This window comes from Podarcis muralis, chromosome 9, assembly GCF_964188315.1.
Source record: "Podarcis muralis chromosome 9, rPodMur119.hap1.1, whole genome shotgun sequence".
NCBI classification, from domain to species: domain Eukaryota; kingdom Metazoa; phylum Chordata; class Lepidosauria; order Squamata; family Lacertidae; genus Podarcis; species Podarcis muralis.
The window spans coordinates 59,833,972-59,857,869 of record NC_135663.1 but is presented as its reverse complement, the minus strand read 5'-3'; the positions used below and the strand labels follow the sequence as shown (position 1 = coordinate 59,857,869).

Genomic DNA, 23,898 nt, shown 5'->3' with positions numbered 1-23,898 from the left:
AACTGGAGCTTCAAAGCACCGTGTCATAGTGACATCAGATGAGCATCCCACCCACCTGTCTAATTTGGCCCACTATAATGATCTGATCTACTGCTCAGAAAAGGTTCACCACTCCTGCCTCACCACCCCTGCCTTAGTGGAACCACAATCTCCCCAGCTCTCTTTGAATCAATGAATGCAAAAGCAGATGGATACCCTTTCTATAAAGGGGCTCTTCTCATGGAAGGTGGAACTAGATACTGAGATACAATTGCAGTTCCTATTTAAGGTTCTTGAGTAGAATTGCTGCTGAAACAACACTTTTCTCCTGCTTGAATGGAACTGTCCATGGTGCTTTGTATTCATACAGCTGAGGACATTGCTCAAAATATGTCCCAAGCCCTACCAGTTCACAGCAAGTAAGGCAGAAGGTGGGAGCAATGTGAGTTTTTCACAATATCTTGCTATGCCATCTCCAGGCTGGTGTAGCTGAAGAGCAAGGGATCTTGACTGTGAGTCCTGGGAGACCTGCTCCTTGCACTGCAGGGCTTTTCCCATCGGGCAGGGCAGGGCAGGGCAGGACTGGACCCTAACTGACTCCAGCCAGAAAAGCTGAGGCCGCTGAACAGATTCTTGGGCTGGGGTGTCTTGATTGAGTGAGGGTTGTTGCTGGGTTTTTTGCACCTTTATTTTAGATCTTCTTGTGATTTATGTGGAAATTCTTCAGTCTGGTTGTGCATTTTTAATGTTTTATTTACTGTCAATGACTACTTTCGTTATGCTGTAGTGGTGTATTTTTTCATATTGTAAGCCACCTTGAGCATGGTTTGAGATCTGGGAAGGCAGCATACAAATAAAATTGTGTATGCATGCATGCATGCATGCATGTATGTATGTATTTATCCGTGGGAAATTGAATCCAAAGCCTCAAGACCCCTGCCTTCACAGTCCATTCCTGCTTTCCTGTCTCTACCACTGGTGAGGCAACCACTGATTGTAGCTTTCCATCTGCCTGGGTGAACTACAGTATTCACTGTGACAAGGTTTCCCCCACTCGCAATGCTCCTTCTACATGGCATCCTTAACACCCTGCCTTCAATATGCAGGAATGGGAGGGATGGTGCTTTGGGGCTTTTAAATCTGTTAAGGTTTTTGTTTATACAAAATTCAGAGTTCCTATGTATTACACAGTGTATCTGCAAATGTGAAGTTTGGTACATATACCCAAACATCCTGATTGGATAAATGTTGGTTGTGAGGTCTGTGACTGGTTCAATACTGAGATGTATTAAGCATTTTGAAAGTTGCCAGGCTAGAAAAAGTCTAGGATATAATTCTAATTTGGAACATAATCAAAACAAAAAAAATTCCTTCCAGTAGCACCTTAAAGACCAACTAAGTTAGTTCTTGGTATGAGCTTTCGTGTGCATGCACACTTCTTCAGAACTGGCACATGCAGTTCATGCATGCACACGAAAGCTCATACCAAGAACTAACTTAGTTGGTCTTTAAGGTGCTACTGGAAGGAATTTTTTTTGTTTTGACTATGGCAGACCAACACGGCTACCTATCTGTAATAGGAACATAATGTTCCTTATGCCTCTAAATCTTGTGGCTGCTCACTTTTGTTGCTCCTGTGTATAATAATAATGCTCAAGAGATGTCAACTGGGAAACTGGAGATTATCTTACTTAATAGGAATAGAAATTTCTCTCCTCAAAACACATCTGTTCCATCTTTCAGTAGCTGGAAAAGCCAGTGTGGTGTAGTGGTTAAGAGTAGTGGACTTGTAATCTGGTGAACCGGGTTCGATTCCCCACTCCTCCACATGCAGCTGCTGGGTGACCTTGGGCTAGTCACACTTCTTTGAAGTCTCTCAGCCCCACTCACCTCACAGAGTGTTTGTTGTGGGGGAGGAGGGAAAAGGAGATTGTTAGCCACTTCGAGACTCCTTAGGGTAGTGATAAAGCGGGATATCAAATCCAAACTCCTCCTCTTCTTCTTATGTTGGAAACTTGACAGATAGAAAGGCTTGTGTTATAACTTTCATTTAAAACTTCAATGAATGGAGTAAAGGTAAAAGTTAGGTTAAAAAACCCCTGGACGGTTAAGTCCAGTCAAAGGCGACTATGGGATGAGGCGCTCGTCTTGCTTTCAGGCCAAGGGAGTTGGCGCTTGTCCACAGACAGCTTTCTGGGTCATGTGGCCAGCATGACTAAACCGCTTCTGGCGCAACGGAACACTGTGCCGGAAACCAGAGCGCACGGAAATGCCGTATGCACTTACAAAATGCCAATGCAATAAAGATGAGTTTTCTGAAGAGGCAACTCACTCTAAAGGAAAGTAGTGCTGGGAGGACAACATATGAGCAGTACACCTAAAGAAGACATACCTTGTAGGGTTTATGAATATTTTCAAGGTAGAGTGGAGAGCCTGGTCCTGTTTGAGCCAGATTATCAAGACTGGATGAAGAAATGTTTCTGCCTGAGGCAGAGCAGCAAATGCTCCCACATCCATCCCCACAAGTCATGGTGTATCATATCCAACTGGGACAGTGCATGAGAATGTGCCACCTGAGCCACTATTGCTGTGCTGCCCCCCACTCCTTTGCATTCCTCTCTTCCCTCCCTCTGCTGCCCCTCATTCTTTGTTGCATTGGTGCCCCCTCCTCTCCCCTTCCAGCTTTTCCTCCCTTCTTTTGCAGCCAATTTAGCAAGCAGCTGGGGTGAGGTCTTCTGCCTCCTCCTTCCCTGTCTCGTTTTAGGAAAGGCCTCGACATGTAAATACATGTAAAGAAGACAAGTCTGGAGAAAAGGTGGAATTGGATTCAAACAACAGCAGGATTAAGATTGCCAAATACTTGAACAGGATTTCAGATTTCATAGAAGCTCTGTGGTGGAGGGAAGCTACTCTAAGATGCAGTAATAACTTGATCAAATGTTTTCCCTCCTGTTTCAGCCATAGTGGGGCTGCACAGGAGGTCGCACGCAAAAGATAAGAAAGAAATATTGAGACAAGTGGGTATTTCTGGCTGTAATCCTGCCAATGTGATAGGCAGAAATTCACAAGGTGAATTTGACTTGGAATAGAGTTGTGATGATGGAGAAAGCTTTGTGAGTTTAAATTTCTGTGCCTTATGTGACTGTTAAAGCCACAGGGGCTTTGCAAGGTAAAGGGTTTTCCACCTGCCACCATGAGGAAACATGAGCACCATCCTATAAGAAGAAGAGCACGAAGAAAGGACCCTGCTCAAAGGTGATATTTTGCTTTTGGATGAAGTCTTTCATCTCCAGTCACATGGGGCTTGAGGAGAATCATCTGACAGACAGTTTCATCTAACAACTCCTACAGGGCAAAGAGATGAGATGGGTGGTGGAGAGTTAATGTACTGAATTAAAACAAATAGGCCCTGTTATTGTTTTCTTTAAATATATCTGTTTCATGTTTTCATGTAAAAACCATCTGTCTACTTAAGAAAGGAAAGTCTTGTTCCAGTGTGTCTTTATTAATAAACAGAGGAACAAGCGCCGAAAACTCTGGAATTTGGAAGAATTCAGCTCAATAACAGGGGCGATTCTGTGAAGAAGTATTTGCTCCATGAAGAAACACCAGACTGAGAGAGGCATATGTACTACAGAATGTCTGGAGCTCATTTATTCTGAGAAAAAGAGCACAGCTTGTGCAGGACTAAAGCCAGAGTAGTAGTATAATATTTGGATCGCCAAACAAGAGCTATCTTAATATCTTAAGAAAGGCTTAGGGATATCACATGGAGAACAGGTAGATTCAAGAGTCAGAGCTTTGGACAGAGCAGACGAAAGATTATGAAAGCTCTCAGCAATATTCCCCCCATTCCTCCAACAAACATTCACTTCTAATTCCCAAGATAGGGCTACAGTTTTCTTTCCCAGATCTGTTCAGAATATATTTACTGTATTATCCCTGCCTTGGTGTCTAGCTTTCAGTTTCACTGTCTGCTGCCACAGTATATGGGAGGAAGATACTGAGACTGAAAAACAGGCTTAAAAAATAGTGAGCTGTTTCAACTTTAGAATCAGAGAGAAGAGTGTGGAACTGATCTGGGGAGAGAAACTTTCCTCTTTTGGCTCCTCATCTTAAGATTTAACTCCTGCCCCATCCCCAAAAAATGCTGAAAAGAAGCCTAAAATTGAAAGCATGGGGAAAACGTTAAGGCTTTGCAGCTCCAACTTTTGCAAACTTTGGCTGGAAAAGGATTACAGGGTTTTTGAAAGTATGTTGGTGTCTGATTTTATTAATGTGCAATATGCCTTATTGACTGGAAAATGTTTGATCTTTTAGTCATTTATATTTAGTCCTTATTGTACATTCAGATGAACAGTGGTATTTGAAAAAGCAGTATTCAGATAAGTAAGCTCACTAATATGGCAATGAATGATTAAACGAAAAGAAAAGTAGCTTTCATAAATTCACCTCTTTCGAATGGATCAGTCAAGCCATGGAAAATTATAACCAGTTTGTTCAGCTGTTTAAATCTGATAATGTAGGAAGTAATACAGCTGAGTTGCTGGTAAAGACAATCTAGAGATGAAACACTTGTAGATTTGTGGTAGACTTTTTTTTTTGCATTTTTTCATTATAGTGCACCACGTTATGTGTAATGACTGAAAAGGCCGTTCTATGTTTAGTTGATCTATGTTGTAACTTTAAAAGCAAAGCAAGGTAAATTTTAAGACAAACTTGCAAAAATGAATATTTGCTATGTGGTGTGATTAATTTGTTAGATGTCTCCTACATTGGCAACCAGGAAGAATAATAGATGAGATAAGTTTTCTTTCTTTCTTTTTAATTGCACAAACTATTTCTCTCTCTCTGATACATTATTTTCCTAATAATTAAAGCCTGTATATTGCACCCTGGAACCTCTGAGCAGAGAGTGAAATATATAAATATTAAAGATAAATTAAATAACCTGAGTAATATTTTAATCAGTATTTAATGTATTTATAAGGAAAATATATTTCACACAAATATTTTTGGCAAGAATCTGTAGTTACAGATTTATAAAACAGAACTTGCATCTTATTGAGAAAAGTAAGTTCTTTGCCATGTTACAGTCCTTACAGATACATGTAAGTATTCACTGAAATATCAGAAAAAAACATTGTTGATAGAAAAAGTTTGGATGCGTAATATTTTAAAAGAAAATCGATAAAGCCAGTGACTTTCCTCAATCTGCTCAATTCAGAGCGGATACATGCAAGAAGGCAATGTTGCTATTGCTTTTCCTGACCCCAGAGCAACTCTTTAGCATATGAAAGAAACATGCCATATAAACTGTAACTTATCTTTGACACTGAGGTTGCTTCCTGATGTGAACAATTAAGCATGACTCGATCATTGCTGTTTTGCTTTAAGCTGCAAGTGGAATAGCAAATCTGCTTCCAGATTTCTGGAATCCAAATAATCATCTTTAGCTGGGTGGACAGTTAGTTCCCCTTTCCTCAAGCATAAATGCTGTGGGGAAGGGTTTGATGATGATGATGATGATAACACAGTGGTACCTCGGGTTAAGTACTTAATTCGTTCCGGAGGTCTGTTCTTAACCTGAAACTGTTCTTAACCTGAAGCACCACTTTAGCTAATGGGGCCTCCTGCTGCCGCCGCGCCACTGGAGCACAATTTCTGTTCTCATCTTGAAACAAAGTTCTTAACCTGAAGGGCATTTCTGGGTTAGTGGAGTCTGTAACCTGAAGCGTATGTAACCCGAGGTACCACTGTAATAATAATAAAAATAAACCACAGTGTGTGTAGCATTAAATACATCCTGCCCCCTTGCTATGATTACCAGTCTCTGCATTTGAGGGGAGGAGGGGGGAAATAGATAGTGTTGCGCCCCAGCCCCCCCCACCTTGCCCCAAATCTCTGAGCTGCAAGAGACTCCAGAGTTCCCAGGGTTACGATTTTATTTATACATGTATACAACCTGAGCATAGGATGGAGAGACTCACAGCATTAACACTCAAGCAGATCTTGGCTCCCTATTGGGTTTCTTGGGAAGCATAGAGCAAGGCATGTCTCTACATCTCCTGTTTCCAGCATCCAGGGGCAGAGGAAGGGGGGTGCGGTAGGTGCGGGCCGCCCCGGGTGTCACCACTGAGGGGAATGACAAAATGTCAGGCGGCACTCAACGCGGCACCTGCAGTGCACCCAAGCCTCGCGTCTCTCCTTGTTCTTCAGTCCCCAATAACAATGTGTCTGGACCACTGCTGGTTAAAACCACTTCACAGCAGCTTTAATCAATCTGAAGAAAATTACGTTGTAAAAGAAATGGAGTCTAGAATTTGGTTTTTACTCTGATAAAAATGTCTTTCTACCTTGTTTTTAACCTTTCAGTGCTTTGTGAAGGGGAGGAGAGCTTCTTGTGTACAAGTGGAATTTGCATCCCAAGGAAACTGCAGTGCAATGGCTATAATGACTGTGATGACTGGAGCGACGAGACACATTGCAGTACGTCACTTAAATTTATTATATAACACATGTCTGGCAAGAACAACACTTCAACTGTTTGGATGGGCTTAGAAATAAAAGTCATATATTGTATCAGAATAACAGCTTTGCGTAGGATTTACGTATGCCCATTTCTGTCCTGTCATTCAGAAATTAATGGGACCTTTTTAACTTTGCCCAACTAGGCCACAGTATGTGCTTGTAGACCTTTAAAAATGTTTAAAGCATAATTGCATTAGTAGTTCAACAGCTAAAATTTCTGCAAAGACACACAGGGATTTTTACTTGTTTTTTACATGTCTGAGTAATCTAATCCACTCACAAAGGCTATCTTTGTAAAGAGATAACCCGCATAACAAGCCCTTGGTTTATAAGCTTTTGGCCATGTATTTGTTGGCACATTATATTGCAACACATGCAAAGCAACCTGTTTACAAAATTATTTTTGATCTGCCCCTGAGAAGTTGGTCACAAAAATATTTGTTAATGGAAGAAGTGCTGTGGAAAAGAACATGTGGTTTCTCTAGTGTATGGTGCGTTCAACCACACCCTTCTTCTCCATGTATATGAGAAGGAGCTAAAGGCTAGAACATACATTCCACACTTAATGACTGACCACATATAAGCAAATCTTCATCTGCCTTTTTTGAAATCCAGAAGGAGAAAGCAAGCTCCATTCCACCGGCTACCCTTACAGGCAGTGAAGACTGGAGAGCACTTGTCTAATCCTCCCCTTTCCTTTCATATACTCACCTTCAGCATGAGCAACACTCTATCTGGTTGCTTACACAAGTTTGGGAAATTTTGATATAATTCAAGTGACCCTATGTGATCCAAACCTTCCTATGTTACTGAAGCAGCACAAAGCTGGGCAATGAGCAGTAGGGTTAGCATATCACAGGGTAATGAATGAATTGTGCCTGTCTCTCATTCCACACCAGGACTTGGAACTCCTTGGAACAAGAGCAGAAGACCAATTGCAAGAAATAAATCATAGGGAGGCAGATTTATAAAAAAGCAAGAAAGCTGTGGGCTCTCCGATGTGGGAGCAGAGCACTGCTTTGAGCATTTTTGAAGAGGCAGGGGGTGAAAAAGAAGTCTTTTATATTTATTTTCCAGTGTCAAAGGATGGAAAAGTCTATTACAAAACCTTTTCTAGGAGCAAGGCCAGCAGCTTCACAGACATGATACCTCAGGCCAAGGGCATATCAGTCACTTATTTGTGGTGACTAGGAGTGGAAATAGACATCACATTAAGTTTGTTGCTGTGGTTTTAAAATGGTTAATAACTGTAACGAGAGCTGTGGCAGGAGAGGACAGGATTAGCCTCTTCCTGCTTACCATGATTTCTGATAAATATTGGAGGCCCCAGGCAGCTATTACCAATTAAAAAACAACCACAGTACTTCTAGTGACCTGTTTAAACTCAAGTCCAGTTTTAGCTCTGTGAGGTACTTATGTAAATAGGATTTCTGAGGGTTCTTCCACACTTCTGCTTGTCTTGTGCCTAGAAAGCATAGGTCTGAGCAGTTTCCCTCTTCCTCTGCTTTTCCCCTAGAGAAAACCCACTCTTTAGCTTTAAATAGGGGCAAACATTAGTCTGACATTTCCCAATTGTCATTTCTTCCAACTGAGTGTTCCCAAGGGAAAGCTGCGAGGCAAGCAGAAGTGTGGGTGAGCCCTGAGTGTAGATGCAAACCAGAGTGCAATCTAAGGGCTTATCCACACTTGTTCTATTGCTTTTCTCTGGGGAAAACCACTCTTTAGTGCTCAGTTAGAGCAAACAGCAATTTGGGTTCCCCCCCAGATTGCCATTTGTTCTGATCTATCGCTCAACAACAGATTTTTCCTCGGAAAGGAGCCGAGCAAGAGGGAAACCACTTGGACCCATGTAGCAAACCACTTGGGCCTGTGCTTTCTAGGTGGACGAGCCCTAAGTCAGAGGAGTTCTTCCGACAAAATGACAGACTTTCAGCAAAGAAAGGAAAGAAAAACTAATACTGAGCATTAAGGAGTAGCAGTCTTTGTTACAACAGAGGGATGGATAAACAGTGAGAACTGCCAGGATACCTCATGCTGGTTCAGATTTTAAACTCAGCTGGGTACCACATTACTCAATTTGAAATCATCTATGATCTACAGAGTACACAGATTTTCATTTAGTTTATAATGTTAAGGACTGTATGTCTTTGGTATTTACTGTCCTTTCATTCTTTGTGTTCTTTCAGAGCTAAATATAGATTTCTCTGGAAAATCCAGGATAGTGTGAACTATTGCATTGCTTCCTCTTAAACAGCAGTGGAAGTTAGCTTTGATGTGGTGTACTGGGCAATATGCTGAGCTTGGATTTCGGTGACATGGGTTTAAATCCAGTTCAGCCATGAGCATAACTAAAGTGGAAGCTGGTAATCTGGAGTGGATGAGTGGTTTCACCCTTTCCTTGCCTATCATTCCTTCAAACTACTCTCCCCAAGTATTTCTTTCCACCTGCATTGGGCTTCTTAATGTGTGTTCACTCTTGAAAATACACATTTTGAACTCAGCAAGGTGAAAAGTTGCTTGTGGACATCCCACTCTCATATTCTCCAAATGTATTTTTCCCTGAGCCAGAAAACTTATGACTTCTGAGGTTTTTGTTAAGCACATTTTTGTTTAGTTAGGTCTTCACTGGATGATGGCAGGCAAGCCATTCTCTTTCCATCCAATCAACCTTAACAGGTTGCTAAGAGGATTAAATGAGATAGTCCTGTGTAAAATGCTCTGAGCTTCTTGGAGTACAGTAGGATAATAATAAAGATGCTATGTATGTTAAAACAGCAGCAGCAGCACTGGCCCAATACATTTTGCTGCCTGAGTTATAGCAGCAAATGTTTCCTCCATCTCCAGAGAAGGAAAGCTGAGTTATTTTGATACCTGAGACTTCTCTCTCTTCTTGGCAGTAAAAATAAAATAAAATTCAGTAACTAAAAATTTGATGCCCTTTTAAGGCATCCAAAATCTCTTGCCTGAGTTGGCCACCCCACTCTGATGAAATCTTTGAAACTCGGTAGGATACCTAATGGCCAATGAGTGGGATTTCAGAGCCCTTCACGGCTGTTTTCCCCTCCATATAACCAGGAGAAGTTGGATAAATTATAGAAACCAGGAATTTCTATGCAAATGTGTGTAAATTGCCTAATTTATACAGGCAAATTCTTGGTGCAGAATTTTAATCTTTCTTTTTAGCTCAGTTGATACAACCCTGGTTTGAGCCATATAGTCTCTTAAAAAGTAGGTACCATTTTCAGAATTAGCTATTGTTTATGCAACATTGCCCAAGGAGGATTGGATTAAGGTGGTTATATTCTATTTGAACAGAGGCTCTGCATAATACTGAGAAATCAGCAGGCGATGTTTCCTGTTACTGCAATTCTGTGCTAGAAATTGCTTCACTTGTTGACTTCTGACTATTACGCAGCTTTTGAAAGCACAGAACATTAAAAGGTGGCCAGGGAGATTAACTTGGAATATGGATGCACTGAAACCTGTCTCAAAATAATTTCTGCGATATGTTTTTGTTGTGTATTCAAAGCAAAAGAAAGTTTTAAAATATGCTTGTTTTTCAGACTGTAGTGAAGGAGTTTTCCGCTGCAAGATGGGAAAGTGCCTCAATTACAGCTTTGTTTGTGATGGGTATGACGACTGTGGAGATCTAAGTGACGAGCAGAATTGTGGTAAATAAGAAACATAGCTGGGTTATTACGAAATCACAGTTGGTGGACAGAGACAACTCTGGAGCAAATGGGGGCAAAAATTTAGAGTGTAGTTAGGCACACTTAAGCCTGTTGCATTCAAAAAGTTTAAGTTTGTCTTTCATTGTTGGAGGCCATTTTGCATTTTCCTGTGATGTGGTCTGAGGTGAAATTATTGTTTCAGAAATGTTAAAAAGTTTCATTGTTTTGCCCTCTATTTATTACTTATAGAAGCCTTTCAAATGAAACTACACACATATGATGTTAAAGAATTGGTGAGAAACCTTTCATGTCACCTTTCCATTTTCATCACCCACTTACATAATACGGGTTATACTTACATTCTGATGTGGTACAGGTCTGCGAGGAGAATACCACATCAAAAACAGCATGCTGAATCAGTTCTAGGAAGAATGGCTTACATTCTGGATAATGGTTTTGCTTGAACTCCCTGTATTTCCTATAGTAAACCCTGGATTTGGATTACTGCACATTTTGAAGGATGGCTGAGTTTTGATTCTCTCATTGTTTTAGAATGTGTGAATTTGATAAATGCAGCTTTAAATGTGAACTGTACAAATTTCATAAATAACAACAACAACTAAAATGAATTTCTGCCCCATCCCTGCTCACCACTGGTGATTAAACAATAAAAAGGTGAGCTGAGTGAGCCAGCCAAACTCTCCCCTCCCTCTTCGTCCCTTCCGCCTTGACCAGTGCAGTCCCATTGCTCACCATCATCATGAAGTGTCAGCATGACTTTGAGCTATTCAGTGCTTGCCACTAGTTGGTGAACAATGGTCACAACCAGGTGTGGTAGACACGTCTCTCAAAGAGTGGTTTCTTATAGACAAGTCTGTAAGAGTGGAGAATAATAATAATAATAATAATAATAATAATAATAATAATAATAATAATAATATTTTATTTATACCCCACCCTCCCAGCCAAGACCAGGCTCAGGGCAGCTAACACCCGATATAAAAACAAATTGATTGAACTACAGCTTAAAAACAAGATTAAAATACAACATTAGAACATTAAAATACAGCCTCATTTCAATGGAAACTCAAATCAAAAACTTTTTTGGGGGGATGGAAATGTCAAGTCTTCACCAAGGCTAATTTTCCAGACTGGTCCTACATAGGAAGAAAAAGCCAGGAAAGTCCCCAAATAGGAGTTCCATCACAGGAGGAGAAAGGAAAAAAAGAAGAGGGGGAGGGAATCAAGTTGATTCCAAGCCGAAGGCCAGGCGGAACAACTCTGTCTTACAGGCCCTGCGGAAAGAAATCAGATCCTGCAGGGCCCTGGTCTCATGAGACAGAGCGTTCCACCAGGCCGGAGGCAGTGTTGAAAAGGCCCTGGCTCTGGTTGAGGCTAATCTGACCAGCCTGCTTGTTCTGCCACCCTCAGAGGTTTGGGAGGGGGCTCATGAGAGGCTGATGTGGAATGTCCTCCCCACAGAGGTGCAACTAACACTGCCTCTTTACAGCTTTCATTGGCTGCTGAAGATGCACCCCTTTATCCTGACATTTGAAAACTGAAAATTAGATTTTCAGTCTTCCTTGTAACATGTTGTGTAGAATTGTTGTTTAGATGTTATTGGTGGGCTTGTTGTTTATTGTTTCACTTGCACTGTGTTTTTAATATGCTATAACCCACCCTGGGACCTTCTGTGGAAGGGTGGGTTAGAAATACAATAATGGGATGGGAAAATTTGCTTTCCCTCTCTGTTTTGATGACTGGTGATCCACAGGGCACTTGTTTTTTACAATCAGTTGAAAATTTGATTTCCAACAATCCTGTAGCAACCATGTTTCATCAATAGCTCTGTCACAAAGTATGTACTCACCACACCTTCTCATTTATTCCTTTTTCTTCTTATAGCAGTTTAGAGTATGGTATTAAAAAAAAGTCTTTTTTATAATTAAGAAAGGAAGCTTTTCCTTTTGCGGGTCTTGTTATTTTCCCAAAGACCACCAGCAGAATAGTATGCATCCAAATAGGTGAGGGACAGTCATATTAGAGATATGGAGCTACAAATCAGGAAATCCTTGCCTTTGTCATTAACTTAACAGGTGGCTTTAAGCAAGTCACTGTCTCTCACTTTCAGCTTCTCCAATCGCAATATGGGGGTCATAATATTGGTGTATTACTTCGATTTAGTAACAATTGCAGTAAGATACAGTATGCAAAACACTTTTAAAGTGTTCAAAATACTATGTAAATATAATGATGATTTATTCTAAACTGGTTTACAAAAAACAAAAAAACCAACATTTTCTGAGGGAATGAATACAGGATTGGCATCATCTAGTTCAATTCATCTCAAAAGTCGCTTAAAAAAATGCTGTCAGATTACAAGTGTTAAATCATGTAAATGAAACATTGCGTAGCAGAATGGCTTTGTGTATCAAGAGCCAGGTTTTGGTATGCCTCTTCCTCTGCTAACATAACAGATTATGATAGATGCATAAAATAGTAAGGAATAGCATTTTCACAAATGCATCAAGATGGTCTCCTGCTGTGAGCTAAAGCAGCAATTGTCCCTAAGAGTCTTTATAGATTTTCACAGATTTCAACTGATTCCAGCAAACCTTTCTAAATATCCTGGATTTTCTGATATTACCTTTTCCTATTTGAGCCTCTTTGATTTAATTTTATGCAGTGGTTTATCTCCACTATAATATATATAAATATATGTGTGAGTTTTTGTTTGCATCTCCTTTTTTACAAATGTCATATTTTTCTCACATGTTGTCAGAAGCAGTACACAGATAGTAACTGCACTGTTGGTGTTATTTTGTCATATTTAACTTGCAGCCTAGTGATAAATCTAACGAAATGGTTAGTGTTAGGACTGCCTTTTTAAATTCTGACAGAGACTTTACACTTCTTGTAAACAACTGTGAGAAAGTCAGAAGTTCAGCAGAGACAACTATTCTTGGCAGGAAGATGCAACGACTGAGAAGGCTATAGTGAAATTCATGATAAGGGCTATGGCTATCATGTAGCTTTTACATGCATGGAGTCCCTGTCGGGATCAAAGGGAATGATTCCAGTCTTTCTCTGGGAACGAAACATTTGGAAACAGCTTTTTTTGTTTTGTTTGTTTCATGTTCATTTGCAGAACTTCTTGTGAAAAAAGGAGCCAGAATTCCAGGGACTGTGTCTGTTTCTGTTTCTCATGGCCAAGTTACACATGACACAGGAGATCTGTGATGGAATCTCTGACATCTCTTTTAGTCAGAATAGTGGCATGGAATGGAAATCATTTTCCCTTCATAACATTTCCGGATTTAATTTCCCTTAGGGCTGCTATTAGGTTTGGAGGGGAGGAAAACCTAAGAACGATACGAGTACCTTCCTTTTTTTTCTCCGTAACGGGCAGCAGTTTTGTTGGGTTTGTTGGGCTGGAGCTGTGGATTCCTTTAACTCAAATAAAAAGATGTCAGGACAGGAGACAGAGAGCTCATCCACACTTCCACTTGTCCCTTGCCTTTAGTGCTAAATGAGAGCAAACGTCAATCTGGAGAAAACCCAAATTGCTTTCAGCTCTGATTGAGTGCAAAATAGCGGTTTTCCCTGGATGGTGGAGGATGGGGGAAAGCAGTGCGACAAGAGGAAGTGTGGATATATTCCTAGTTGCCTGCTGTGGAACATGTACTTTGGACTTTGAACGGCAGGCCCTCCGGGCTGCATAGTGGTCTTCTTTTAAAATGAAATTGAATTCAGAACATTGGTTTTGAAGCACCCTATGGCCTCAAAGGGAAATAAGGGACGTGGCCTCAAAGGGAAATAAGGGACGTGGGTGGCGCTGTGGGTAAAAGCCTCAGCGCCTAGGGCTTGCCGATCGAAAGGTCGGTGGTTCGAATCCCCACGGCGGGGTGCGCTCCTGTTGCTCGGTCCCAGCGCCTGCCAACCTAGCAGTTCGAAAGCACCCCTGGGTGCAAGTAGATAAATAGGGACCGCTTTCTAGCGGGAAGGTAAACAGCGTTTCCGTGTGTGGCTCTGGCTAGCCAGAGCAGCGATGTCACGCTGGCCACGTGACCCGGAAGTGTCTCCGGACAGCGCTGGCCCCTGGCCTCTTGAGTGAGATGGGCGCACAACCCCAGAGTCTGTCAAGACTGGCCCGTATGGGCAGGGGTACCTTTACCTTTATGGCCTCAAAAGCAGGAAGGAAGTATAACACAAGAAATCCTGCCATGCACACCTATAATAGAATTCCGGTCAGGGTTCTTTCCTAGTGCCTGACCTTAATAACTGCAAGATAGTGAACAATTTGGCAGGCACAACTTTCCTCATCTTGTTGGTGTCACTGACAACTCCCCGTCCCAATTTTCACATGGGTCATTAGTTTGCCCCCCCCCCCAGCTGTATACTAAATATCAAATGTGTGTTGAATGCAAGGCGTTATTTCATTCATTCTCCCTGCTGCTCTTTTTGTCAATGTTCTAATAAAGACTGTGATCCAGTAACTCAACACCGATGTGGAGATGGGAGATGCATAACAATGGACTGGGTGTGTGATGGTGACCACGACTGCACAGATAAATCGGATGAAGTCAACTGTTGTAAGTTATCTGATTTTGTAAGCCTCTTGAGATCAATACTTTTAAATGCAGTGAAGAACAGTATTAGTAGGAATAAAAGGACTGGTCATGCTTGTTGATTTCTGCTAGATTTCCATGTGAAACTTAATTGGAATTTAGAAGCTAATAAATACTGTGTTTATTACTGTGTTATAACTATGTGCATTAAGTGTACTATTTTCCTCGTGTTCGTTATTTTAACCAACCAGCTGATATAAAATTCGTAGGATCTTATTTGTAATCATGCTGCTTTTATGATACATTCATTGAAATATAATAATAAATTAAGTTGTGATTTAGCACACATTTTTAAATTATAGAAAATTGGGAGCCTCTAAAAACTATCAAAGTAATTTATTGTTTCCCCCCAGCATGCCATAGTCAAGGACTGGCAGAATGCAGAAATGGGCAATGTGTTCCCAGTACCTTCCAGTGTGATGGAGACAAAGACTGTAAGGATGGAAGTGATGAAGAGAATTGCACTGAAAATAAGGGTATGCCACATGTGACTTGTTACCTACCTTATTGAGAAGACCAAATGTGGGGAATAAATCTCCTATATTTTATGGGAGAGCACTTTTGTAAGGATGATAATTCAGACTCTCCATCTCCCAAATTCCATAATTTTATTAGAAAGTGTCCTCTGTACTGTTCATCTTCTTGGCTTCTGTCTGCCTTTTTATGTTATAAGGCACTATCTGCTGAGAGATTATCCTCTGCAGGTTCCATTGCAGAGCTCCCACTTGTTAAATGGGGCTTGTGGCCCTAGGGGATTGTAGTCTGACAGTGTCTCCACACCAGAGACCCTGTGCTGCAATTTATTTCAGTTCTGTTGTATTTTGATTGCTTCCTCTTTTTTTTTTTGCTTGTATGTGTTCGTCTCTCTAACCACACCCACCCACCCACACTACTAGTATTTTATTTTATTTTATTTTATTAAAAGAGTATTCTGTCATGCTGCCTCTAAAGGTGGAAGGAAACACAGACCCTGATATGTAAAATGAGCTTCACTGCTTGTGGAAAAGCTAAGTAAGAGAGGCAACTTTGTGCTGCAATTCTGCATGTGTACATGAACAATCAGAGGAGAAGATTAAGTGAGGTAAATGAGTTAGTGGGGATGACTTGGTTGTAAGACGAGAGAGAATTACACTAGGAGTCCGTTTTCCAGGAACTTCTAGAGGACCCTCAGGAAAGCACCATTCTAATTGTGTTGCCTCATGATCCTGCTCTTAGACCATGCCCACTTTGGGACTATGTCAATGTGCTTGACCTCATCTTTTCTTTAAGACTCTGCATTTCTGGATTCCTCTGATTTATGACTACTACCTTAACCCTCCAGAGTTGGAAAGCAACCTTTCCTGGGGAACTAGCTTCCCCTTCACCTCCAGCTCAGTGACCAAGTCTGGACCAGATTGATGGAAGACACAAAGAGAGAGGCAGTTGACCTTCCCCATGCACTGTTTTCTAACAAAAAAATCCTCCCTGAAGCAGCTATTTGTCTCAAAGGTTTCATATGCTAGAATGGCAAATTGCAGGGGGGAACTGCAGTTTGAGGGCAGTTTTTGCAAGGAAATGGCTTGAGAAGAAATGTCAGTCCCGCTCCCACCACGTGTCATGGTCCCAATTCAGATTGCTGCCACCATGTGGTGGCTGTTTTTAAATATGAACAAACCCAGGAGAAGCAATCACGTACTGCTTATTTAGGACTTTATTAGCCGATGTAGATCACCACTTGATACTGCAGTCAACAAATGATGAACATGTATGTGTTAAGTATGGCTTTACAGTGGTACCTCAGGTTAAGTACTTAATTTGTTCCGGAGGTCCGTTCTTAACCTGAAGCACCACTTTAGCTAATGGGGCCTCCCGCTACTGCCGTGCCGCCGGAGCACGATTTCTGTTCTCATCCTGAAGCAAAGTTCTTAACCCGAGGTACTATTTCTGGGTTAGTGGAGTCTGTAACCTGAAGCGTATATAACCTGAAGCGTATGTAACCCGAGGTACCACTATATATGTATTACACTTCAGGCCCTTGAGATTAGAGCCTGTTTTTAAGAGCTACAATAATGGTAAAGGTAAAGGTACCCCTGCCCGTATGGGCCAGTCTTGACAGACTCTAGGGTTGTGCGCCCATCTCACTCAAGAGGCCGGGGGCCAGCGCTGTCCGGAGACACTTCTGGGTCACGTGGCCAGCGTGACAAGCTGCATCTGGCGAGCCAGAGCCGCACACGGAAACGCCGTTTACCTTCCCGCTAGTAAGCGGTCCCTATTTATCTACTTGCACCCAGGGGTGCTTTCGAACTGCTAGGTTGGCAGGCGCTAGGACTGAGCAACGGGAGCGCACCCCGCCGCGGGGATTCGAACCGCCGACCTTTCGATCGGCAAGCCCTAGGCGCTGAGGCTTTTACCCACAGCGCCACCCACTCTAAATGAATAAACAAGAGGCAGAGAGGACTAAAATCTAAATAAAAAAATCTCCTTGATAAATAAATGTATTGGTTTGGTTTTAGAAATGGTGTGGCGGTGGGACAGTGTACATGTGAAACTATAAGCAGAACTGGAAGGGAGTCCTTTAAGTATTCTAGTATTTCATCTGTGTAATTTGCAAATGAAATTAGCTCACTACGTGGTTGAATGAGTAAAGCAGTCTCCTTTCCACAGGGTCCTTAAGGAAATGCAATTAAGGGATAGGCTGAAATAACTGCCGTCATTCATTCTGTGGAAATAGAAATTCAATACAGGGTCCCCATGGCTACGTCAATGAAGTTGTCCGAAGACATGGTGTTTATAGGAATTCTGTTTAGGCTGTGCTATGATTAGGAAAAATCTGTGTGCTGTTTCATGCAGATTCTAGCTCCATAATGAACTGAGAGAGGAGCTCCCATAGGGAAGCAGGGTGAGAGTGAGGGATTAGGTTTTTTCAAAATGAGTTCCATTTCACAGCCTCATGGTATCTAATGAAAGCCTTGCAAATGTAATTTTAGAAATAGATGTGAATTAAAGCAATATATCTCCAAACCTGCCTTTGAAAAGCCTGCACAAATTAGCCAGTGCTTATCTGGCAGTTCATTACACATCCTGGGCTACACAGGCACCACCCTGCAGATGTGCCAGCCTCACCCACTCTTTGCAGCCTTCCCTCAGTGCCAGGAACAGGCTGTGCCACTGAGAATATGGCCATCCAACCAACACAGACATGTAATTATTCACCAGAGGATGCAGTTAGTACTATCCTTTGGGACAGAGGAGGAGAGCCCACAGCCCATCTATGTCCACCTCTCCAGGGGTGTCTCTGGTGATGTAGGGTGAAATTATCTACCTGGGTTTGATTAGGTGTATTAAAGCTCAGGCACACCTCATTTCCCCCCGGCAGAAAATAATCTCTCAAGGTTAGGTTTCCTCATAGGGGTTGAAGCAGGTTTGCCATCACTCTTGCTACCACTCCAATTCATATTGAGGAGACCATCACCATTATTCTCCTAGCCCTAACCTCAGGGCCTTACACAGAAGGAAGGGGAAGCAACAGTCCAATTCCTTTAGAAGAGTCAGATGCCCCGGTACACTCCATGGCATTGCATTATGGGAATAAAAGATGGTATCTGGTCAGAGCCAAATGGCTGTTTCAGTCCGATAGGATGTGTGCCATCAGCCAATGGGGAAGAACAGACTCAGATGATAGCTGCTGGATAGCAATGCTATCACCAGTATGGTCCATATGTGCAGACAACATAGATACTATCCTGAGAGGCCAGCAAAACTTGGCACTAGCCCTATAGTCATTACACTACACTAGCTGTCAGTGATACAGTTGCTCCCCTTTGGTGTGGGTGGGTGTAGAATTTGAACTTGCAAACACATAGGTAAAACCTGAGGTGTGGGGTATTGCAGTTAAAGTAGACTGGCATAAGCAGATTTTTTTTAAAGTTAATATATTGGCCAAATTCCTTCTCTAATGATATGTGTACTTGAGATAATATGCAAGGCAAGAATCTGTAATGGTATTTTTTTCTTTAGAATACATGTTGACAATAAGTAATGATGATGCGTTGGATTGATGAGGTTTTTACAGAATAATTGAGGTTGCTTGCCACCATTCTGTCTCCTATCACAGCACTCTCATGTACTGTCGAAGTATGCCCTGCCAAGTTATTGGGCAGCCCATTAAGTGTGTGGTCTTCTGCCCCTATTTGTGTTTTTTAGTCAGAAGCAATCACAGCCTGGAAGTTGGGTGGCTTAGGGGTACCTGATCAACCAATATCTTCTTCCTGAACCCAAATCCTTTTTAAAAAAAATTATTGTCTATCACTAGACAGAGTGTATCAATGAGATGGAATGTTGGGAACAGGCTTTAAGCACTGACTTGCACTGATGAAAGCATTATCCAATCCAGCAATTATTGTAAGATTTTATTTTGTTCTTCCAGGTCAGATGCCATGTCATGAAGGAGATCAGAAATGTACTTCTGCTTCCTGTCCTGATTCCTGTACCCACTCTCCTCTCTGCAACATGAATAATAGCCGAACAAATTGTAGTGAGTAGGGTATTACTTTATATAATTATTATATCTTGTACGTATTCCAGTATCTTCCTTGCAAAGATAATGGTGTACTTCAGTATTCAGAAGAAAAGGATCTCCTTGTTTTAGTTACTTCTGATGATTAATCATCACATGTCTCTGTTGAAATGGCTTTGATCAGATCAAACAAAAAACAAAGGTGTTTAGTCATGAGCTTTCATCATGACTACAGATTTAATTACCATCACTTGTTCTTCACATGCTTTCTGTCTTTTATATGCCTTCATTGTTACAAATTCTCAAAATATATTGTGAATGCAAGAACAAGCAAGCAAGAGAACTAGAGTTGGCTCATGATCTGCATGGTTGTCCAAACAATAAGATGAAGAGAATGTATAACAGACCTGGGTTTATGTGCATATTTTTTGTACTACACAGTCCCTTTTTTCAGTCATTTTTTATGGTGAACCTCCTCATGGAAATGAGATGTTTCAAGGTTTGTAGCTCTGGGTATGAACACACTCTTGTTTACTCTGCTGCTTTGGGAAGCGGTGTGAACATGTCGTTAGCTGCACTATGTATTATTCTGTATCTATCTTATCATGTCTTATGAAATACTGCATTTTGATGCATTCCCCTCAAGCCAGCTTTGATCCAAAATGAGAAAAAGAAAGACCTTGCTTTGTTTTAAGCCAGTAATGTATACAAAGCCTCAGTGTAAAGCACATACTTTGCCTGTAAAAGGTCCTACGTTCAGCCACTGCCATCCCCAGGTAGGACTAAGGAAAACTTTCACATGAAGGCCAATGCCAGATAACATTGGCAATACTGAACATGATGACATGATAGGCAGTTTCCCATGTTCCTATTGGAATAATGAGCCCACACAAAGGATGAATTCACTTACTACCTGGTGAGATGGAGAGTCTATCTTTTGCTAATTTTGATGCAGTAAGAAGATCCTATAGTCAAGTTGAAAATGAATTTCCTGGTACCATTGTTGCCTTCTCTTTTCATGATCTGCAATCGAGGAAAGAGAGGGAGATTGGAACATAGGAGTCTAACTCCTTTGTAATCTCAGCCTGCATATAATATTAAAGGCCAAATAACTAGTAGATAAGCCCTACTAGATCTATGTACACATTAGAGGCTTGAAATGTAGTGAGCTCATTTCCCTGCACTGTGTTGAAAGTTGCTGTTCACACCAGAGAAGGGGCAGGAATGTATTTTCCCATAACCTGATTTGTTTCCCATGCTAAGCTCTAATTCACTGAAGATGCTATCAATGGCTGCTTGAAATGTACACACCTCAGCTTAATTGCACCTTCCATTTTCTAATTGAAAGGAAGCTGGTTTGAGGGAAGCTGCATCAAATAGGAGTATTTCTCAAGAAGCTACAGGATACCTGTGGAATCTGTTGCTAATGGCATGTGTACTTGGCTTCAAACTTCAGTGGTGAGAGTGTGCCAGAGCTGGAGTACACAGTAATGTGTGCACAGCCTAGGTCTGCAAACTTGATTTTGAAGGTTAGATCCACTTACATATGGCATGCAGAAGAATTCTTAACTGAAAGGGAAACTGGTGAAAAAAGACTGGCCAGGCAATACAAAGCTGGAAGAATCTGAGATTGGTAAGAAAGAAAGTGAAATGTTTTGTGGAACAGAATTATACTGCAAGGGTCTCAGGATGACCTATCAATTCCCATTCTGAAAAGAGAATATTTACTACCAGACACTTGAAAATTGGTAGAAACAAGGGGATAAATTAAATCTTCCAAGAGAAATGGAAAAGATAGAGCAGTAACAGATGTTCCTGTCTTTGTCTTAAATGAATGCTTTTCATTCTTTAAATAGCTGTAACTTAGCCAAAAAAATGTGTATCCTTTAATATAACCAGCTCTGAATTAGAACAAAATAGACTTCTGTATATGACTGTAATTGATAACAGAAACATACATATCATTTTGATGTTTCGAAATGGTTTTAGTTTTATAAAATAATACATTTTCAATAAAATAGAAATTCCTTGTGTAATGTTATAATCCAATGTAATAATTGTTTGAAAATGCAGTAATATTTTTCAAGTATTTTAAAACTTTTTTTTTTTACTTTAACAGGTCAGTGTGAGCCAATTATACTGGAACTTTGCATGAACCTGCCTTATAATTATACTCATTACCCCAACTATTTGGGCCATCGGACACAGAAAGAAGCCTCCATCAGCTGGGAGTCCTCTCTGTTCCCAGCCTTGGTTCAAACTAACTGTTACAAATACCTTATGTTTTTTGCCTGCACAATCTTAGTGCCAAAATGTGATCTTCAAACAAATCAGCGCATTCCACCATGCAGGTAACACTTGATAACTAGCTTAAAGCAGGCCACAAAACTTTCAGTGCAACTGTAATTCTGCTTATAGTGTGTTGTAATATTACCAGTGCAATCCTTATGGTGTAAACTAAAGGCATGTTGGTTTTATTTAGTTTAGTTATAATAACCCTATGTCCAGCGAACACTAATTTTATTGCTGTTTGTCTTTAAGCAGATTCACAGAAAACTCTTCTCAATGGCCTTTAGTCATGAGAACTAAATAGAACTTCTGTGTTTAGAAGCAGTATACAGTTTAGAAGCACCAGATGCTGGAGTCGCAACAAAGGAGCATTATTGTTATATTTGCACTCTGCTCAAGAAGTTGTAGTGTTATATATGGCTGGTCCCTGTCAGAAACAGGATGCTAGATTAGATGGAATGAAGTTTGATTGAGTAAGGCAATTCTTATCTTTTACTCTTTTAGGTGTTCTTTTTCTTATGGCATTTTTACAGATTTCTTTTATCTCAGTCTTTCTTTAAAATGGACATGCAATTCTCCTTCCTGCTTATCTATCATGCATCTATAGATTCTGTTTCAGGCAAACCTCTAAACATATTCTGTTACTTAAGCATCTGGTTGAGCTTAGTGTTAAGGTTTCCTACACTGAGAATCCTCAACCATTTCTGTTTAATGAAACAGTTGTAGAAGGCGATGGGATTTTGACCCTTCACCACAAAGATAAAATTTGAATGATGACCATACAGGTTCCTATTGCTTATTATTTCCATAAGTTGTTGTTGTTGCTTATTCAATTAATTAGGTACTTTCTAACTAAGATTCACACTGATGTAATTTACACATTTAAAAATCAACAACTTACTCAAAGTGATCACCCACTAAAAGGAATGAATAAACATATACAGTTATACCTCTTCTTGCGAACGCTTCATGTTGCGTTTTTTCGGGTTAAGATTGCAAAAACGCAGAAGTGTTTACTTCCAGGTTTTGCCACACGCAGAAGCGTTCTATGTGGTTCGCACATGTGCAGAAACGTTCTGCGCTGTTCGCGCATGCGCTGAAGTGCTCAATCGCGCTTCGCACATGCGCAGAAGCACTGCTCTGGTTATGGACTTTTCAGGATGCGAACGGCACCCCGGAATGGATCATGTCCGCAACCAGAGGTACCACTGTATACCCTTCCCTACAGAAGGATAATAACCAAACATGCCAGCTAAAATAGCTGTAAGAACCAAAATAAAAACATGAAAAGATGGCATCAATAATATGTCGGTATCAGGTGAGCTTCCTTGGGGAGAGTATTCACAAACTGAGCTTCTCCTCTCATTATCACCTTGGACTTCTCCTTGCGGGGGCACACAGTTTATCTTAGGGTCTAGCTAGACTTGTATGGGGAAGGTGGTCCACATAGTATTGGGGTCTTAAGCCACTTAAGGCTTTATATGTTAAAACAGCACTTTAAATTAGGCTCAGAAACTAATATTGTGACAAACCAGATTTGGTATTGTATGTTCATCCCATCTGCTCCCTGTTAGCAATCTGGCCACTGAGTTCTGCAATAGGTGCCATTTCCAAACTGTCTTGAAAGGCAGCCCTATATATGACACATTACATTAATCTAACGTAGAAGTTACCAGAGCATAGCTATTCCTGTTCAAATGAGGCTGCAGCTGGACCACCAGCCGATGCTGATAGAAGGTGCTCTGCACCACAGAGACCACATGTGTTTCCAGTGACAATTATAGTTGCAGAAATAACCCCAAATTGTGAACCTAAACCTTCAGTGGAAGTGTATCCCCATCCAGAACTGGTTGCTATCCAGAATCATCTACTGAAAGTGTTTTTGTCTTCTCTATATTGAACTTTTGTTTGTTGGCTCTCACCCAGTTCATTATTGTGGTCAGGCACCAGTTCATTGCATCCACCACCACACCTTCTTGATGGCAATGTGCTCCAGAATGCTGGATGACCCCACTCAGTGGTTTTATGTAGAAGATGAATAGTTTGGCTCATGGAGAATAGGATCAAATAGGAGAACAGGATCAAATCCTACAGAACCCCATACTGGAGGGTCTGTGGGGCTGAACAATACCTCCTCAAGCACCCCCTTCTAGAGTACTATCCAAGTAGTACTGGAATCACTGCAGAGCAGAACCCCTCACTTCCAACACAATCAGTGCTCCAGAAGGATACTGTGGTTTATGTCATTAAAAGCTGTTGAGAATGAAGAATGATCAACAGGATCACTCTCCTGATAAAAGGACGA

At 41.1% G+C, this 23,898-nt stretch overlaps 1 protein-coding gene across 3 annotated transcripts in view; it reads left to right on the top strand.

Moving 5' to 3' along the window:
* Window positions 1-23,898, top strand: part of CORIN (corin, serine peptidase) — a 111,551-nt gene that overhangs the window by 47,487 nt on the left and 40,166 nt on the right. For all 3 annotated transcript variants that reach the window (XM_028745118.2, XM_028745117.2, XM_028745122.2), the window contains 6 exons: window positions 6,355-6,468; window positions 10,074-10,181; window positions 14,663-14,773; window positions 15,163-15,285; window positions 19,215-19,322; window positions 21,424-21,655. In XM_028745118.2, the coding sequence (XP_028600951.2) occupies window positions 6,355-6,468; window positions 10,074-10,181; window positions 14,663-14,773; window positions 15,163-15,285; window positions 19,215-19,322; window positions 21,424-21,655 (796 nt within the window). The remainder of the gene's footprint in view (window positions 1-6,354; window positions 6,469-10,073; window positions 10,182-14,662; window positions 14,774-15,162; window positions 15,286-19,214; window positions 19,323-21,423; window positions 21,656-23,898) is intronic.